At 35.5% G+C, this 20840-nt stretch overlaps 1 protein-coding gene across 1 annotated transcript in view; it reads left to right on the top strand.

The window, feature by feature from the left end:
- Window positions 1–20840, top strand: part of plk4 (polo-like kinase 4 (Drosophila)) — a 64156-nt gene that overhangs the window by 24151 nt on the left and 19165 nt on the right. Inside the window, exons 8-11 of the mRNA XM_069925245.1 lie at window positions 1821–1925; window positions 13290–13392; window positions 15263–15412; window positions 19869–19999. Of these exons, the coding sequence (XP_069781346.1) occupies window positions 1821–1925; window positions 13290–13392; window positions 15263–15412; window positions 19869–19999 (489 nt within the window). The remainder of the gene's footprint in view (window positions 1–1820; window positions 1926–13289; window positions 13393–15262; window positions 15413–19868; window positions 20000–20840) is intronic.

Raw genomic sequence — 20840 nt, forward strand, 5'->3', positions numbered from 1 at the left:
GGATAGGAGGATTCTCCAACTCTGGTGCTCTGTACTGGACCATTAATTGCTCAGAGTCTGCAACTTTCAGTTTGGGCTGCCAAACATGAGTAATGCCATCTTTGACACAAACCTCCAAAGATCTTCATTGTCAAAAAGCCACCTGCGATCTTGTTCCTCAGGCAACTTAAACCTGCAAGAGACCATCGTATAAGGAGGACAGGTGGTAGAACCCTGCAGAGGTGTACTGAAAACTGTGTCCCCACTCCTCCACAGTTCACAGGTTTGCACCAGTAGCAGCACTGCTATTCCTTGCAGTGTGAGAGAGAATTGAATTGACTAGAGCTCAACTTTTCACTTGAGGAGGATGCAATGTGCATTGTTCTTTCAACATAATGGCATTGAAGTGCTGGGTCCAGAGTATTGTTTGTGGGAATGTTATTTTCTGTGATTTTCAAGATATTTGTCATGAATAGTTTTTCAATGGTTATACAGTGTTTTTGGAAGAAAATTCAATCATTTTTAGAATACCTGTATAAGATTAAAATAGTTTTAGATCCAACAGTATTTTTATTGGGTAGTTTGCAACCTTTGAAAGGTTTGGGATTAGATAAGTTCCTGCTTGCTTTTGTATATTTAGCTTTATTCGTAGCGAAAAAATGTATTGCTAGTACGTGGAAAGATACAAATATGATTGATATTAATAGATGGCATAATGAGATGAAATATTGTTTAATAATGGAAAAAATTACGTATGTTTCGCGTGATAATTATAATTTTTTATTAATAAGTGGCTGTTATACTCAGAATATTTACATTTAAATTTATATTGATTAGATTGTAATATGTATATTTAACTTTTTCTTTAATATTTTTTCTTTTTTATGGCTCTCCATAGGAGAGTTGGCTGAAGGGGGGTGGTGGGGTTCTTTTCTTTTTTTTTCTATATATAAAAAAACCATTTATGTTTAATTGCTACATATGTCATATTATTTGTTTTTTGAACGAATAAATAAAGTTTTTAAAAAATGAATAGTATTTCAACAGGTATAAGTGGATAGTGGATGATAATTAGTATAAGGTTTCCTTGGCTGGGCTAGGTACAATCCCATTGTACAATCATAACAAGCACTTTCCTCAAACTGAATTTTATTTCTTCTAGTGTAAAAATTCAGTTATGTATTGCTCATCTGAGGCTAGGTGACATTTTGTGGTCCTATTAATTAGCCTGCTGCAGAAAGAACATAGATGCAATAAAATAACTGCAAAAATATGTATAAATTATATCATAACTGATCATGACAATTATCATGAAGGGTTAGCAAGGTGAATTTCTTTTTAAAAGCAGAAATGACAACTGAAATTTTTAGCACAATGAATATGTAAGAAGGTATGTTGTGTAGGACTAGATGTTAATATCCCTTATTGCATTCCTGAGACTTGCTGTCTAGACTCTGCAGGGTACCCAAGTGAGTGGTGGCATCCTCTGGGTAATCAGTTTTCTATTGCAGATACATCTTCATAATACCCATAAAATTTTCATATTTATTAAAACAATATTTTTCATGAGGAGAAATATCTATACTGATTTTATTTTCTAAAAAGGTTGTTTAATATTTTTTAAAATGCTTGAGCCAAGTGGCTTGTTTACTTCGGAAAAAAAACCTGGTATGAATGAGAGGGAAAAGAATGGAAAGGCATGATGAGACAAGTAGAATAGGAAGAAATTTGTCAAGTTTAAATGTAAGTACTAATTAGCTGAGCCAAATAACTTTGTTATGCTATTATGTAATTATATTTCTTTTGATGTATAACTTTGACTAAGCACACATGTTGTTCAGGTCAGTATTCTTGACTCAGAAGAAGTGTGTATGGAGCTCTTGAAAGGAAGTGGTCCTCAAGAACATGTAAAGGAAGTACTTAAAATCTCCTCTGATGGAAACATGGTAAGTTAAAACTTTTGATCATTTACTTCAGTGACGTGCTTCTTTATCTTGTTCATTTTTTAAAATTTTACAGCATGGTAGAAGCCAATTCTGACAATTTAAACTCATGCCACCCAATTACTCCCAAATTAACCTACAATCCCGCACTTTGGAGGGTAGGAGGAAATTGGAGCACCCAGAGCAGAACCCATACAGACACGCGGAGAATGTACATAAATGAGAATATCAATTGGGGGAAGAGGGAGGATTCACCCAAAGTCAAAATCTCAGATTGGATTGATCTTGATTTTGCTGATAATTATATAATTCTGTTTTTTGACAATGATCTCTCATATTCAAGAACATATAAAGAAATAAGAGCAGGAGTAGGCCATTTGGCTTACACCCCCCCCCCCCCATTTCAATAAGATCATAGCTGATCTGATGATAGGCTCATCTCCACTTACCTGTCATTTTGTCTTAAATATATTTATTGAGGTAGCCTCCACTGCTTTAATGGGCACCGAATTCCATAGTTTGACCACCCCTTGGGAAAAGCAGTTCTTCCTCATCTTTGTCCTAAATCTACGACTCTGAATCGTGAGGCTATGTCCCCTATTTCTGATTTCCCCCACCAACAGAAACAACTTGCCTACCTCTATCTTGTCTATTCCTTTCATAATTTTCTACGTTTCCATAAGATCCCCTCTTATTCTTTGAAATTCCAGGCTAAACCCCTCAATTCTGGAATCAATCTAGTGAACCTCCTCTGCATTGCCTCTAAGGCCAGTTTATCCTTTCAAATAAGGAGACCAGAACTGCACACAGTACTCCAAATGCAGACTCACTAGTACTTTGTACAGTTACAACATAATATTCCTGTTCCTAAACTCAGACCCTCTACCAATGAAGGCAAACATTCCATTTGCCTTCCTGATTGCCTGCTACACCTACAAACTAACCTTTTGCAATTCATGCACCAGTACTCCCAAGTCTTTCTGCATAGTAGCATGCTAGAATTGTTTGCCTTTTAGTAATAATCTCATCTTCGACTTTTCCTTTCAAAATGAATAACCTCACATTTACCAATGTTGCACTCCATTTGCCAGACACTTGCCCTCTCATTTAACTTATCTATATTTTACTACAGTCATCCCCAACTCCTATATCCTTATAAATAAGCTTTTATGAGGAAATCTAAATAGCTATTACCTGTCTCTTTATCTACTGTGCTAGATATATCTCCAAAGAAATCCAATGTTTGTCAAACAAGACCTCCTTCTGCTGAATTTCTGCCTGATGGTTTCATTGCATTCCAAATACCTCCCTATTTCTTCTTTAATGATGGCTTCAAGCATTTTCCCAACTACAGAGATTTTTCCGACATTTTTTTTGAACAATGGTGTAACATTGCCTTCTTTCAATTCGCTGGGACCTGTTGAGAGAATTTTAGTAGATTATCACCAAAGCATCAACTATAACTTCTGCCACTTCTTTCAGTACCCTAGGATGCATTCCATCAGGACCAGGGAACTTATCTGTCTTTAGGCACACAAGTTTGCTCAGTACCCCTTCTTTAATGATCACTGTTGTATCTAAGTCCTTGCTTCTTATTGCATTCATAACCTTTGTCTTTGGCATGGTAGACATGTCCTATGCCTTGAAAACTGACACAAAATAGTAATTTAAAGCTTCTGCTATTTCTTCATCATCCAATACCAACTCCTTTTTCATCCTCCAAGGGACCCATGTTCACTTTAGCCACTCTTCTGCTTTATATTACTATAAAAACTATCACTGTCCATTTTTATATTTTGTGCCAATTTTTTTTTTCATAATCTACCTTTCCAAAAGTGGGAAAGATTACAAGATTTTAAAAGCTTTAGTGTAAATACAAAATTACACCACCCCCCTCTATTTTACGGGCAGTGGGAAAGCCCACTAACAAACATGTATTTATGGATTCTGGAGCCTCTTGAACTCTCAGGCAAATTTTTTTTTAAAATTACACTTTTTTCAAAAGGATTAAAATTAAACAAATGCACAGGAAGAAATTGTATAATAATTCAGATTTAAAGAATCAAGTTTAAAGAAATTCTCTCATTTTCTTTCAATTTGCTTCAAAGTTGGTAATTTGTTCATAAAATGCTTTGCTGTTTCAAAATCAGCAAAAAAAAAATTATTTTGTCCATCTGGCATGGTAATTTTCAAATTATTTGGTTGATGCAGCACAAATTTGTATCCTTTTTTCCAAAGGATGTTCTTCAGTGGATTAAATTCCTTTCTATACAATATTAGCGCAGCGCTTGTATCAGGATTTTAAAAAAAATTTACCTTCAACTTCCAGTGGTTTTCCTCCTCTCCCCTTAAGCTTTTTTTTGCTGCAGCTCTTAATATTTTTTCACAATCATTAAATTTCATACATCTAATTAATATAGAGCATGGTTTTGGATTCATTCCTGAATGTGAATAAGGAGATCAATATACTTTCTCAATTTCTATCTTTGCTCCAACATTTTGTACTCCCAGGACATTTGGTAACCATTCTTGAAAGAAGCGGTTGGGATTTACCCCCTCGACTCCCTCTTTGAGTCCCACTATTATAACATTATAACGTCTCATAAAAATTTCTTTAAAAATCCATCTTTTCCAATATTTTGCTTTTTCTGTAATCCGTTCATTTAATTCTTTTTCCACTTTCACCACTCTTTCTATAGTTTCATCCATTTTTCTTCCTCTTCTGTTACTCTTTCATTTAAAATCCCCATTTCTGTTTCTAGTCTGGTCACTACTTTTAAAATATGATCCAGTTTCTTGTTAGTATTCTGATCTTTCAATAAAAGTGCTTTCATTATATCTTCATTAATATATTTCCCTTTAGTTTGTACTTTAACTTTTTTAACTTGACTCACTGGTTTAACATTTGCCAGTTTGTCCTCTTCTGTACTTTCATCCTTTCCGAATCGCTATTTTGAGAGAGAGCTCCTTGCTTCTTCCAGTTCTCCTTCACTATGCGCATGCCGGTTTCTTCTTTTCTTCTTCCTTAATGTCTCCTGATTCCAACGCTGAAAACGTTCCATCATTCCTCCTGGGAGTCGGGTTGTCTGCACAGGAGGCAGAACAAACCACAACCCCTTGCTTCTTCCTGTAGGTAGGCCCCTTTCCGTTGAAATACTATACTTATTGGGAGCTCAAAGTCGCTGACAAATGTTGATTCTTTTTTAACATCTTCACAATAAAGATGTGTTCTTCCTTTTCCTATTTAAATTACTGTACATTATTTTATTTTCCTTTTATAATTGTCAGGGAACCTCGGGAGTCCACCTCCTTCCTCCATTACATCGCATGATTTTTCCCCCATATGGTCTGCATTCCCAGTCTATACTGGCCAACTCTTCCCTTATCCCCTTGTTACTTTCCTTGTTTAGGCATGATACACAGGTTTTAGACCCAAACTATTGCATTCTTCATTTGCAAGTGGAACAATCATTCTGTAATTACTCTTTCCAAGAGGATCCCTGACAACACTATTGCTAATTTTATCTATCTCATTGCACAGGTCCAGATCCAAGGTATTATGTTCCCTTGTAGGTACAATAACATGGTGTTCACTATGAATTCCTCATTGAGGTTGCCGCAACCAATCTTATTTGCCCAGTTTACGTGCATGTTAAAGTCCACCATGATAACTGCTGTTCCATTCTTATATGCTTCTAATATTTCTTGGTTTATTGCCTGTGCCATTGTAAGGTTATTACGGTCAGTCCCACTGGAGATTTTTCCCTTTACTATTCCTAATCTCTACCTAGATTGATTCAAGATTGTGCTACTTAGATCTTGTATCATCTCTCATTATTGCCCTGATCTCATCCTTAATGAAGAGTGCTACCCCACCTCCTTTACCCCCTGTCTGCCCTTCCTTATTACGTGATATTTTATTCTCAGTCCTCCAACCTGCAACCACATTTCTGTAATGGCCACAAAATCATACACTTTGTATTTATTTGTGGCTTGAGTTAATTGATCTTGTTTGAATACTACAGGCATTTAGATAAAGTGTCCTTATACTCATTTAGCTTTTAAAATCTTGTAATCTTTCCCACTTTTGCACTTGACATTTCGTACTCTGCTATTACTTAGCTTTTTTTTCCCACTTTTGCTTTCACTTTATCCATACATTTTTACTTCATTCATCCTTCTCTAATCTTTTGAACCCCACCCACCCCCCTCACTATTTAGTTTAAATCCCTATCCACAGTCCTAGTTTTGTGATTTGCTTGGATCCAGGTCCCATCACAGTTCAGATGGAACCCATCCCCTTGAACATCTCCTTTCCTCCCCAATACTGGTGCTAATTTCCCATGAATTGGAACCCACTTCTCCCACACCAATCCTTGAGCCACGCAAGGATTCTCCAAAGGAATCAATGTGGGTAGAACTACGAAACACTAAGGCGCACAAGATGCAAGTGGGAGTTGCATACAGGCCTCCTAACAGTAGCAATGAGGTTAGGGATGGCATTAGGAAGGAAATTGGTAATGCGTGCAACAAAGGGACAGCAGTTATAATGAGTGGCTTTAATCTACATGTAGATTGGGTGAACCAAATTGGTAAGGGTAAGGAGGAAGAGGATTTCTTAGAATGTATGCAGGGGGGCGTGGCAAGATGGCGTAAGGATCAGACGTGCCTTCCAGTCCTCTCCTGACTCTATCTTATTGTTTTGTCTAGAAATGCCCGTTAAAATTCTTTAAAAGTTTAGATAATTTCAGTGCTGTTAATTTAACTTATGATGGTACAATTGGTGGAAAAGAGCAAAAAAAATGACAACAGATCATCAAAAAAACTACATTTTCCAAAAGTTCAAGTTTTGGAGCCTACCTACAGGAAAGACACCGGGACTCAGCGTGAAATGGATCCCAGGAGAGAGGTACAGTGTTTGGATGTAGAGCTCTATGATACATCGGTAGAGCCCCCTAAAGAGGGCGCCAAACAGCCTTTAGAACAAAGAGTTACTCAAAGGCATTTGTCAGCTGTAGAGGTGGCGCTGCAAACTGCATCTTTTGAGATACAAGAACCTATACAACTTGATGTACTGGGAGAATTTAATACATTATGGACTGGGGAAAACCCCGGCCAACGTCCTCCAGTCATTGCTGGAGAGGCTGTGGCTGGGGTTTCCACACGCAGTCATACTACAAGGAAGGCAACCAGAATGAAGGAAGGAATAGAAGATCCTTTGGAGAAGAAGCAGGAATCTGTTGAGCCAAAATCTCTTCCAATTGAAAAGATTTTTGTGAATCTTGAATCTAAATTATCTTATACAATGCAGGTATTATTCAAGATTATGACTGAACTTGGTACTAGGTTTAATACTTTGGTGAAAATACATTCTCAACAGATGGCTGAGTTTGGAGCTTTTAAGCTTGAAGTGAGAGATAAATTTAATTCGTGTAAAGAAGATATAGACGAAATACGGGATCAAGTTTTTGATGTGACCAAAATGGTCGAAGAATTACAAACTCAAAATAAAAATTTGGTGAAAAAGATTGATTATTTGGAAAACCAATCCAGACGGAACAATATAAAGATTATTGGTTTGCCGGAAGGTATGGAGGGATCAGACCCAAGAAAATTTTTTACTGAATGGATTCCGCAGGTGTTGGGTCAAGAACATTTCCCGGAAGGTATAATACTGGAACGTACTCACAGAGCCTTGCGTAGAAGATCTATTTCAGGTCAAAGTCCAAGACTTGTTTTGGTTCGTTGCTTGAATTATTACGACAGAGAAATAATTTTACGAGTGGCTATTAGAAATGCACAACAGAGAAAATCACCCTTGATGATTCAAAATAATCGAGTTTTCTTCTATGCGGATTTGAGTCAAGAAGTTATGTTCCAACGACGGGAATTCAATCCTGCTAAAGAGTTGTTGTGGAAGAAAGGTTACAAGGCAACCTTTAGATATCCAGCTGTTTTGAAGGTTTTTCAAGATGGTTGCCAACCAAAGTTCTTTGATTCTCCAAAGGAAGCTATAGCATTTGCTCAAGAGCTGCCAATTACTCAGTTTCAACAGAGACATAGTCCGCCGCGATCTCTAAGGAGACAAGAGATGGAAGAAAAGAGCCGTGCTCCAAGAAGGAATGGTTGTAATGGTGACTCGGCAGTTGGAGCTGATTAAAAGAAGAGTTGTCCTTTTTTTCTAATGTTTTTTTTTAAAAAAAGGGATATTAAATAATGATGATGTTAGTTTAAGATGAAGTGAGAGTTGGGGGAGAGAACTGGATAGTCATTTGCTTCGTGTGAGTTATCTCACACCTTTTTTTTTGGGAGTTACCGCATTGCGCAGTTTAGATGGGAGGGGGTATTTTTAACCTCCTACCCGTTTTTTTTTCCTTTTTTTTGTATTATTAGATTAAAGAGTGAAGGAGTTTTTTTTTAAATATATTAAAAAAAATAAGAAAGTATTTGATTGTTTAAAAAACTAAAAATTGATGTGGTTTTTTTGTAAAGTTTATTCAGTAGATAAGGAATATCTGAAATTTAAATGTGAATGGGATGGATAAGTTTTTTTATATATTTTTTCTTTAACTTTAAGGTGAAAGGAGTGGTAATTCTGGTGTATATTATTTTGTTATTTTAGTTATAGAACGAAGGGAATAATGGTGAAAGTTATAAATTGAATTGTACAATTCTTAATGAGGCTTGAATTTTGTTTGTGGTTTATGCTCCATTTGTTGAAGATATAGATTTCATTGTAGATGTGTTTTTATTATTTGGATATCTGAATTTTAACGTAATGATTGGGGATATTTAAATGTGGTATTGGAGCTTTTATTGGATAACTATTTAAGAGTAAAAGGGAAAAATAGTTGAAGAGTACTAAAATTGAATTGTACAATGCTTAATGAGGTTTGAATTTTGTTTTAAGATGGTGGTTTATGTGACTAATATGATGATAGATGTGAAGTTAGTTGATATTTGGTGAAAGTTTATCTCTATAGAGAAAGTTTTTTTTTCATCTTTTTCATGCTACAATTCTTTTTAAGAATTGATTATTGTTTAAGAATTTTTGATAGATAATGTTACTAACTTTACTATTTTTTTATATTAAGTTTGAGTTAAATATATGTTTCATCTTAACTCCGTTTTTAAATATATGCATTTAAGTTTGATTTAAATATGTTTTTTAAGTCTGATATCTTAATATTAATTACTTTTCTTTTTGTTAGTATTTTAATTGGTTATGTTTTTGGTTTTTTTTTGTAAGTGGGTTTTTTTTCTCACATATTATTAACTTTATTAATTCTTCACTCTTTATTTTGAGGGGAGGGTTGGACTAATTTGAGTTGGGTTATTAATGTGTAATAATTATTGGGGAGGGTATAGTTTATTTAGATTACTGATATTGTATTGTAATTTTATTATTTTATTCTTAATTTTTTTTTAATGTAATCCTATATGTTATTCATGTTATAAAATCTTAAAGTTTAAAAAAAGAAGAATGTATGCAGGATTGTTTTCTAAATCAGCATGTCGAGAAACTGACAAGAGAACAAGTCATTTTAGACTGGGTATTGAGTAATGGAGAAGGATTAATTAACAATCTTGTGAGGAACCCCTTGGACAAGAGTGACCACAATATGGTGGAATTCTTCATTAGAATGGAATGTGACAGAGTTGATTCAGATACAAAGGTTCTGAACTTGAAGAGGGATAACTTTGATGGTATGAGATGTGAATTGGCTAAAATAGATTGGCAAATGGTCTTTAAAGAACTAATGGTAGAAATGCAATGACAATCTTTTAAGGATAGCTTGAAGCAAGTACAACAAATGTACATCCCAGTATGTAAAGAGAATAAATCAAGGACATCCGTGGCTAACAAGGGAAATCAGAGAGAGTATCAAAACCAAAGAAGCAGCATATAAATTAGCCAAAAAAATTCCTGATGATTGGGAAAAATTCAGAGTTCTGCAGAGGAGGACAAAAAGATTAATCAGGAAAGGTAAAAGGGATTATGAGAGGAAGCTGGCAGGGAACATAAAAAATGACTGTAAAAGCTTTATAGATACATTAAGAGAAAGAGGTTAGTTAAGATGAATGTGAGTCTGTTGCGGACAAAAACGGGTGAGTTAATCATGGGGAACAAGGTTATGTTTGAATATCTACTTTAGTTCTGTTTTCACCAAGAAAGGCATAACTAATCTTCAGGAAATTTTTGAGGATCGGGGATCTAATGTGAGGGAAGGAATAAAGGAAATAATTGTAAGTCGAGAGGTTGTATTAGTTTAATTGCAGGGATTAAAGGCAGATAAATCCCCAGGGCCAGGTGGTCTGCATCCAAGAGTTCTGAAGGAAGTAGCCCAGGAAATAGTGGATGCATTAGTGATAATTTTTCAAACATCCTTTGATACAGGATTAGAGGGTGGCCAACGAATCCCCACTCTTTAAGAAGGGAGGGAGGGAAAGAGAGACCGGGAAGCTACAGACCAGTTAGCCTGACGTCGATAGTAGGGAAGGTGCTAGAATCAGTTATAAAAGATGCATTCGCAGTACATTTGGAAAGTAGTGGTATTATCAGACGGAGTCAGCATGGTTTTGTAAAGGGAAAATCATGTCTGACAAATTTTGAGGATGTAACCAGTAGAGTGGATATGGGGGGGGGGTGGTTTGTGAAAATCGGTGTATGTGGAATGTCTGGCCTTTAGTAAGGCATTTGATAAGGTTCTGCACAGAAGACTAGCGTACAAACTTGAAAACCACGGTATAGGAGGTATGGTATTAAGGTGGATAGAGAATTTGGTTGATGGACAGGAAGCAAAGAATAGGAATAAATGGGTTCTTTTCAGAATGGCAGCCAGTGACTAGTGGCTCTGTGCCACTGTGGACATAGTTGTTTACAATATCAATCAATGACTTAGATGTGGGAATAGATAGCAATATTTCAAAATTTGCAGATGACACAAAGTTGGGTAGCGGGGTTAGCTGTGTAGAGGATGCTAGGAGGGTGCAGAGTGATTTAAACAAGTTAGACGAGTGGGCCAAGATGTGGCAGATGTAATATGTGGATAAATGCGAGGTAAGAACAGGAAAGAGGACTATTATCTAAATGGTATCTGTTTAGGAAAAGGGGAGATGCAGAGAGACTTGGGTATTGCTGTGCATCAGTCATTGAAAGTGGGCGTGCAGGTGCAGCAGGCGGTGAGGAAGGTGAATGGTATGTTGGCGTTCATAGCGAGAGGATTTGCGTACAGGAGTAGGGAGATCCTGCTGCAGCTGTACAAGGCCTTGGTGAGACCACACCTGGAGCATTGCGTGCAGTTTTGGTTGCCTTATCTGAGGAAGGACATCCTTGCCAAGGAGGGGTGCAGAGAAGGTTCACTAGACTGATACCAGGGATGGAAGGACTTGCATATGAAGAAAGGTTGGATAGACTAGACTTGTATTCTCTGGAATTTAGAAGATTGAAGGGGGATCTTATGGAAACATAAAATTCTTAAGGGATTAGACAGACTCGATGTAGAAAGGTTGTTTCCAATGCTAGGAACCAGGGATCACAGTTTAAGGATAAGGGGGATTTTTTTAGGACTAAGATGATGAAAAATTTCTTCTCTCAGAGAGTGGTGGATCTGTGGAATTCTTTGCCACAGGAAGTAGTTGAAGCTGGTTCCTTGTCAATATTTAAGAGTAGGTTAGATTTGGCCCTTGTAGCTAAGGGGATATGGGGAGAAGGCAGGAACCGAGTGCTGATCATCCATGATCATATTGAATGGTGGGTCAGCTTGAAGGGCCAAATGGCCTACTCCTGCACTTATTTTCTATGTTTCTCTTTAACTCTCTAGTCTTATTTGACTCTGTGCCAATTTGCACACAGCTCAGATAATAACCTTTTTGGTTCAGTTTTTTTAATATGGCTACTAGCTCCTCAAATTCCCTCAACAGAACCTCTTCCCTGGTTTTACCTATGTTGTTCATACTGACATGGACCGTGACAACTGAATCTTTCCCCTCCCACTGCAAATTCCTTTGCAGGTCAGCTAAGAAGTCCCAACCCCAGGCATCAGGCAGGCAATACAGCCTTTGAGATGCTCTTTCCCTATGGAAATTTTGTCTTTTCCCCTAACCATACTATCTCTGATAACAACTACATTTCCCTTCTCTCCCCACTCTTGAATGGCTTCCTGAATCACGGTACCACAGTTGGATTGCTCATCCTTCTTATAGCCCCTACTCTCATCCACACAGACCTATCAGATAAAATCAAGGGTTGAGGCTTCTCCAGCCCTGTCTCTTGGGTCCCATTACCTCCCTCAGTCATAGTTGCACCCTCTTGCCCTGACCACAGACCAAATTTGAAGCAGCTATTTTAGTGGGAGTGACTACCTCTTGAAGAAAAGTGTCCAGGTACCCTTCCCTTTCCTTGATGTGTCATGGTGTTTGATACTCAGATTCCAGGTCATCAATTTTGAGCCCGTTCCTCAAGCAACCAACACTTGCTGCAGATGTGATCACCAGGGACTACAACGGGGTCTACTAGCTCCCAAATGATCCAGCTAAGACACATCACCTGATTCTGCATACTTTAGTCTCTGATGAGATGTAAACAGCTCATACCACTCCTGCTGATTTTTAAATGCACCTCCTCTCATTCAATCCAGCTCTTGCAGTTGCTGTCATCAGCCTTTGCTTGCCATTGTCTCTTGGGTCAAAGCCTCTAATTCTCCACACCTACACTGGTGGCTTGGCTTGCGCTTCCTTTCATTTTATTTGTTACTACCCTTAATCTGTGGCACTAACTCCAACCAATCATTGCTCTGTTTAACATTTAAATTGCCCTCCAATCAAAGCAATGGTCCCGACATTTACCAGTGGTTGAGTCCTCATTGTGTCTTTTTTAAACTCACCGAGCCCTTACTCCTTCTGTCTCTCAAAATGTCCTCCCACAAAGCAACGGTCAAGCTAACCTACTAACCTGGGATGGATAGGCAATGAAATTGTCTATCTTTTACAGATCTTCTTCAATTTACAAAAGGGTTGCATATATGGAAAACATTTCCCTCAACCAAATTCTGAAAATCAAGAAGCCTGAGTGATATGCATTATGGGTAGTTATGTGCAGTGTATTCCTTAAAATTGAAAGTGACTTGTAGATTAATAAATTGAGGAGGCATGCTCTCAAGCTTTAATGGAATTGTATTGAAAATGAATCAGCATTCATAAATAGAGAAACATTTTATTACAAATTATTATTATTATTACTACATAAACTTGATTTCACTAAAGGTTGCATTCAATCTAATTCTGTAATACTCTATATTCAGGGTACTCTAGATTTTCAAAAAATTTAATTTTACAAATGATGTTTTTGACATTTATTTCATTCAGATTCATATTTATCATCCTTGTGAAGGAAGGGGCTTCCTAAAAGACCACAGGCCACTGCCTCCACCAGAAGAAGCATTTGTTTACCATTTTGATGACTTACCAGGTATCCACTCTTTATAAATAATCCATTATGATGAACATTTGAGATTGCTGCCAAGAGGCAATAGTTTCAAGGAGCTTGACAGTGAGGTTTATAGCACAATGGTTGTATTACTGGATTCTTAATCAGGATGCCTTGGCCATGCCAGTACTGTTGATGGAGAATTCATATTTAATTTATTAAATGCATCTTAACTTTAAAAAACTAATATCTATAATAGTGCCATGAAATAATCAGATTATTCTAATTTTCAAATATATTTCACTAATATTCTTCCGATAAAGTCTACTGACTTTAGGTGATTCTAGACAATAAAAATAATTAAATAAGCATGTACTTCTTTTTAAAAAAAACCATGGGCATTGATTTTACAGTCAAAATACTACTATTCATTCAGACAAGGTTAACTATGAAAATCCTAATTTCTGGCTGTATGCATATTTAGCAACAATATTTTGCGTAGGTTCCTGCTGCACAAATTGATAATCTTGGGCGTGATAAATCTACACAAGGTTTTAAGAATTGTTCCTTTCTCCAATAAATCAATTTCTACCAACATTTGAAATGGTTGCTTTTAATCCATTTAAAACCTGTTTATGGGTGAAAGTAATTAAGCCAAATATGGGAGAAATTTGAAATTATTCTTTATATCTATTTTAGTTTTCAATCCTTTTTGGGTAGTGCCCAAAGCTGTTTAATATGAAAATGTAGTTGGTATAATCGATCATAAGTAAGGAAGAATGTTAGCACTTAATTTGTTTGAAAATTTTACCCACACTCCTGTTCGGCTCTGAATCATGAGTCCTCCACCGGCATCACCTATGGCTCCTAGAACGCTTCCACCAGCGTTGTCTCCGCTCCATCCTCAACATTTATTGGAGCGACTTCATCACCAACATCGAAGTACTCGAGATGGCAGAGGCCGACAGCATTGAATCCACGCTGCTGAAGATCCAACTGCGCTGGGTAGGTCACGTCTCCAGAATGGAGGACCATCGCCTTCCCAAGATCGTGTTATATGGCGAGCTCTCCACTGGCCACCGTGACAGAGGTGCACCAAAGAAGAGGTACAAGGACTGCCTAAAGAAATCTCTTGGTGCCTGCCACATTGTCCACTGCCAGTGGGCTGATATCACCTCAAACCGTGCATCTTGGCGCCTCACAGTTCGGCGGGCAGCAACCTCCTTTGAAGAAGACCGCAGAGCCCACCTCACTGACGAAAGACGAAGGAGGAAAAACCCAACACCCAACCCCAACCAACCAATTTTCCCTTGCAACCGCTGCAACCGTGTCTGTCTGTCCCGCATCAAACTTGTCAGCCACAAATGAGCCTGCAGCTGACGTGGACATTACCCCTCCATAAATCTTCGTCCGTGAAGCCAAGCCAAAGAAAGAAAGAAAAAGTAAGAATAAATCTCAACCAACCAGCAAATACATTTATCCGGCATCTAACAACCTCCATAGGTAACAGATACCAGGGGTTTTACTGTATGATCTATCACGCTTTATAAATATTACAGCTATTATTTAAGGTGTACTCAAACAAATTTTAAAAGTAAACAGGTTAAGTAACAACAGTCAATGAGAAAGTGTAATATTTTAATACATGCTATTGCATCAGATTAACAATTTTGTACCAAACATCTGCATATGAACTTTGCACTGTGATAAAAGATCATTGATCTTGTTTTCATTAGGTCTTGCTGTTTCCAACACATCTTGTTTTTAATTTCTAATTTTAACTTTCAGGAATTTTATTTTTATTTTGCATTTACTCTTTCAATGTATTGAATTTGTTTTAAAAATTGCATTGGAATCCACAGCTGGCAAATCATTTCTAATATTGCCTTTATTGTTCCATGTTTGATTTCAGAAAGCTATTGGAAGAAATACCAGTATGCATCAAAATTTGTTCAGTTGGTGAGATCCAAAACTCCAAAGATCACACTATATACTAAGTATGGCAAATGCATGTTGATGGAGAATAACCCACAAGCTGATGTTGAAATTTGTTTTTATGATGGTGAGTCTTCTGTACTTAAATTAATCAACAAGCTATGTTTTTATAAAATTTATTTATAAATTAAAAACTACAAAAAAATCACTTAATTGCTAATAATACAAAGCAGATACAAATACGTGGCATATATTTTAAAAAAATTAAAGCCCTATATACTGCCCCCTCCCCCTCTATCCCCAGAGTAAAAGAAAAGAGAAAAAGGGGACAAGAGACCCTCAACAGGGGTGTCCATTTGTTTAAAATTTTTAGTATACTGCCACCTTAAAGAGAAAGGGAATGTCAGAGCCTCATTTAAATATTTACACCCACACTTTGTAAATATGGCCACCATATCTTTCAAAATATATAGTATTTATCTCTTGTAAGTAATTTTCTCAAGTAGTATACAACTCCAAACTTCAGCATGCCATATTTCTATACCCAAATCTGTATTAGACTTCCAAGTTATAGCAATACATTTTCTTGCTATTGCTAAAGCAATTTGAACAAACTTCTTTTAATGCTTATTTAATTTCAATTTAGATTTAACACCCTTAATATCACTCAATAAAAATAACATTGGATCCTGTGGGAATTTAATCCCCATTATTTGTTCCAATAGGGTACCTATTTCTAACCAAAAAGGTTTAACTCTAAAACACTGCCGAGTAGAATGCAAAAATGTGCAAATTTCCTGTCCACATCTAAAACAGAAAGAGCCTGATTCAATTTTTTAAAAACCTGTATGGTGTCAAATATACTGATGAATAAAATTAAATGTACCAATCTATATCTGACTTTTATTGTACTTCTCATATTTTCTCTACATAACTCAATCTAATCACATTCATCTATTTGTTTATTCAAATATACTTCCCATCAGATACTTCCCATCTTTGTCTAGATATATGAAGCCTTATTTTTTAGGATTTTTTTTGTATTGACCTATACATAATTGAAATAAATTTCTTTATATCTCCATTACCTAACAATAATTCTAATTCGGTCTCTGGTGAAAATAACGGCTTGTGACCAAACTTTTCACGTAAAAATTCCATAACCTGTTAATGATTAAATCTAGTATTTTCAGGTATCTTGGACTTCTTCATTTTATTCAAGTAAATTTCTCTGTTTCAAAAACAACTTCAGTCATCTTGATTCCCTGACACTGCCAAATCTTTAAAAATTGGTTTCCCATGTAAAATGGAATCAACATATTCTGGAATAATTGTGTTTTTTTCTAGACATTAAACCACATCCCCCAATATTTCTATCAACCTTATTCCAAAGCTCAATTAAATGCTTCATTATAGGAGTTTCTCTATTTGCTGTTAACAATCTTAAATTCCATTTATAAATATAATCTTGTTGGTTTGTTTCCCCTATTTTACTAAGTTCTATATACAGCCAAACTAGAATTTTATTTAAATTGTATGTTATATTAGCAAAACACAACTGGGCTGCTTTATAATAATTAATAAAATTAGGAAGCTGCAGACCTCGTATATCATAATTCCACATTAATTTATCCAAAGAATCATTTTTCCTTTCCATAAAAATTTCCTAACATAAGCAGTTCATTCTTTTTTAAAATATTTGAGGAATCGATTGAAAAAGATGTTGCATTTTAGGAAAAACATTAATCTTAATACAATTTACATTTAAAGTAATGGGTAATTCTTCCATCTTTCCAAATCTTCTTATTTTTTTAATAATGGAGAATAGTTTAACTTAAATATTTTTTTTTAAATCCAATTCTACTCAAACCTAAATATTTTATTCCTGCATCTGGCCATCTAAAATCAATTACTTTCTTAAATTTTGCATAATCCCCATCTCCTAAAGGCATAATTTGATGTTTTTTCCCCAATTGATTTTATAACCAGATACTTCTCCATATTCTTTTAATCTAAATTTAAGTTGTTGCAAAGAATTTAAAAGATCTGTTAAATAAATCAAAACATCATCCACAAACAAATTTATTTTCTTCCTGATTCACTTTAATGCCTTTTATCTTTGAATCTTGTCTTATTCAGCTAAGGGTTCATTTGCTAAATCAAATAAAGCTGGCGACAGTGGACAACCGTGTTTACTTGATCTGGTCAATCGAAAAGTTGTGGAGATTTGGCCATTAGTCACTACTTTCACACTAGGGTTCTTGTTTATTATTTTAATTCAATCAATAAATATGGACCCTAACCCAAATTTTTCCAAAACTTTAAAAAGAAAATCCCATTCTAATCTATCAGATCCTTTTTCTGCATCTAAAGCCATTGCAACATTTATATCACACCTCTTTTAAACTAAATGTATTAAATAAATCAATTTTCCCACATTATGTACAGATTTCCTATTTTTAACAAATCCAGTTTGATCCATATGTATTAATAAGTAAATATTTTGTCAAATCTATTTGCAAACACTTTAGCTAATATCTTTTCAACATTCAATAATGAAATAGGTCTTTATGAAGCTGGTTTCAAGAAATCTCTATCCTTCTTTAGTATTACAGTAAAAATTGCTGTGGAAAAGGAATCCGGCAGAGAATGTGTTTCAATGCTTGATTTAATACCTTCATAAATGGAGGTATCAAAACATCCTTAATTTTTTTAATAAAACTCTACAGGAAACTCATCTCTACAAGCTGTGCTTGAATGTCATTTTTTTCATTATGGAAATTATAGTTTGGAAGTTGAATGGCCATAATTACATTAACTATCCTAATTCCACATTGCAATTTATTGGCTGCATATTGTGGATTTTGGCACTTTCAGGGCTCAATTAATTTAAATTTATGCTGTTTTCTACTTCATCCAATGTTTTGTAGAGTTGCAGACTCTTTACCAGCATCTGGATATACACAATTTATTTAACTTTTGTCTTTACTTGAAAATCATGTCTTCTTGTTGTTGATCATTCTTTAAAATGGCTCCTCCTTTTTGCATTTTATCTATTTTTATACTGGCCACCACCTCTTTTCCAAATTAAATTAGGCTATTTTCTTAAGTATCAATCCTTCCACTAAAATTCTCTGCTCTATTCAACATGAGTGGAGTAGGCAAAATGATGTAGATAGATTGAACAGATTAAGAGACTGTGGTTATTTATTTTGATAGGAAGAATTGAAAAACAGAATATAGTTTTCAAATGCTGCAAAACTAGTAACTTCCATCAGAAGGGTTTTGGTCAGGCAATTTATGAAATGAACAGTTAATGTATATAGCAATGTTATTAGGAAGACCAATGATTTGTTGGTTTTTATTGCAAAGAAATTGGAGTATAAAGATAGGCATGTCTGTGCAATTCTACATGGTTTTAGTGAGACGGAGTGTAGAATACTGTCTATGCAATTGGTGCCTGTAGATAACAATGAATAAATATACTGTGGAGGAAACACAGTATATTTTCACAAGATAGATGTACAGATAGATATTCAGCATCTAATTTGTTTGGAAATCCAGATGGTTTGGCATCTGGTTCACTTGGAACTGGCGATCCTGAGTATAATTTTGCACATTTCCCATTTCCTTTTTAAAAAAAAAGTCATTTTTGATTCATAAGATGGCAAATTTTAGTATTTTCTATGCTAGAAGGTTAGGACCATATTGATTTATAGAGTGCTTTTTGGACTGAGATCAAAGGTTTTTGTGTCCAAAGGGATTGAGTAAGTAAAAGAATTGAGCTGAATATTGGATTTGAGTTGAAGGATCAATTAGGACCTTATTGGATGATGGAGTAGGCACAACCTATGAAATGGTTTATTTGTTATCCTCTTAAATCTTTTTTAGAGCTACAGTATTACAATATTTCTTGAATGCGATGACCAGAACTCTACAATTCTCCATTTGGTTCCTTTTCTGTTCCTGCAATCTATCACATATCTAGTAAAGTATTCTGAATGTTTTCATAGCTGCCTAATCTTCATGCCCTGTCATATCTGAATCTGTGTGGGCATTCACAAAAAGGGTCCCACTATTTTGTTACCATGCTCATTACAATGCCATTTTATTGTGTGTCTTGTCTAGTAAATTTTGTGCATTGCATCACACCTCAGTGAATTTTAGTCACTTTTCTATCAACCTGGCCAGATAATCTTTATTTTCTCCACAGTCGATGTTTGTATTATCTGAAGAAATCTTGATGTTTAGCTTCTACCTTCCAGTTTCAATTTAATGTAAAGGAATGGGGGTACAAATTAGATCCACAAAATCTCACTGCAAACAGCCCTTTGTCACTAAGATGACACTTTTCTTCCTGATATTTAGCCAGTTTTGTGAAAAACCTTTTAGATCCCATTGGCTTTTTTGACCAGTCTTTTATGCAGAATCTTGTTAAGGGTTTTCTAAAATCCATGTTAAATATAATAAATATTATCTTCATTCATCTTCCATCTAACTTCCAAGTAAATGGACCTGATCTTCTCTTAATAAATCCAAGCTGACCATCCTGGGTTGATTAATCCTGATAAATTGTTTAACAGGAGCAAAAATTAACAAGATATCAGAGTTTATTCGTGTCGTAGAAAAATCTGGAAAATCACACACACTCAAAGGAGGAAAAATCAGTGACGTGGGCGAAGAAATAAAATGTTATGTGGAACATGCACACGAGGTAACACTATAATTCTTGAAATATAATTAAGTTCCAATAATCCAACATCTTTTAGACTAGTAGATTTTCCTGACTATGAATGTTACTTTATTTAGTATTTTTCAACAAGACCGATAAATTTTCCAGCAATTTTGGTGAGTTTTAACAGGAACAAGAAATATACAAGTGTTCTGGACCTAAATTCTTGCTGTAATTCTATCCATGGTTTTAATTGCATACCCAGCCAATAGTCCAAATCCCAGCTCAGGCTATGTTCCAGGCCCCTCCCCTTGCACCCCAGTTTCCATCTGGGCCACTTTAGACTTTCCAAACAGTCTGGAACTAGGTTATCAATGTATTACTGTTTTTTGTATGTTTATGTTGACATTGAACTTTAATATAAAAACAACTTTGATACAAAAAAAAAGCTTTGGTACAATTCAGATAAATTCTGATCTAGCTGGGACATTATATAGCCGAGAATCTCACTATATTTCATCTATTATAACTAAATAAATTTGTATTTTTACAGTATGGAAGCGGACTTTAAGGCCCAAATTATGCATGCAGACCAAATTGTCAACTTAAACTAGTTCTATTTGCCTCCATTTGGCCCATATCCTTTTAAAATGTCTTGATTGGTCTGAATGAAACATGGCTATAGAAATCAACTCAACAATAAACAGATATTTTCCTTCTATATTCCATTTAACCAAGATATGTTCCATTGAAATCAAGATCTGCACATAAAGTACCAATCTGTTTTGTCAAAGTACATGTATTACTGGTAACTATACATCCAGTAATAGTCAATCACACAAAGCTCTCTCATGTTAAAATTATAGCTTTTCAAAATTAACGG

The sequence above is a fragment of the Narcine bancroftii genome, chromosome 3, assembly GCF_036971445.1.
Source record: "Narcine bancroftii isolate sNarBan1 chromosome 3, sNarBan1.hap1, whole genome shotgun sequence".
Lineage (NCBI taxonomy): Eukaryota > Metazoa > Chordata > Chondrichthyes > Torpediniformes > Narcinidae > Narcine > Narcine bancroftii.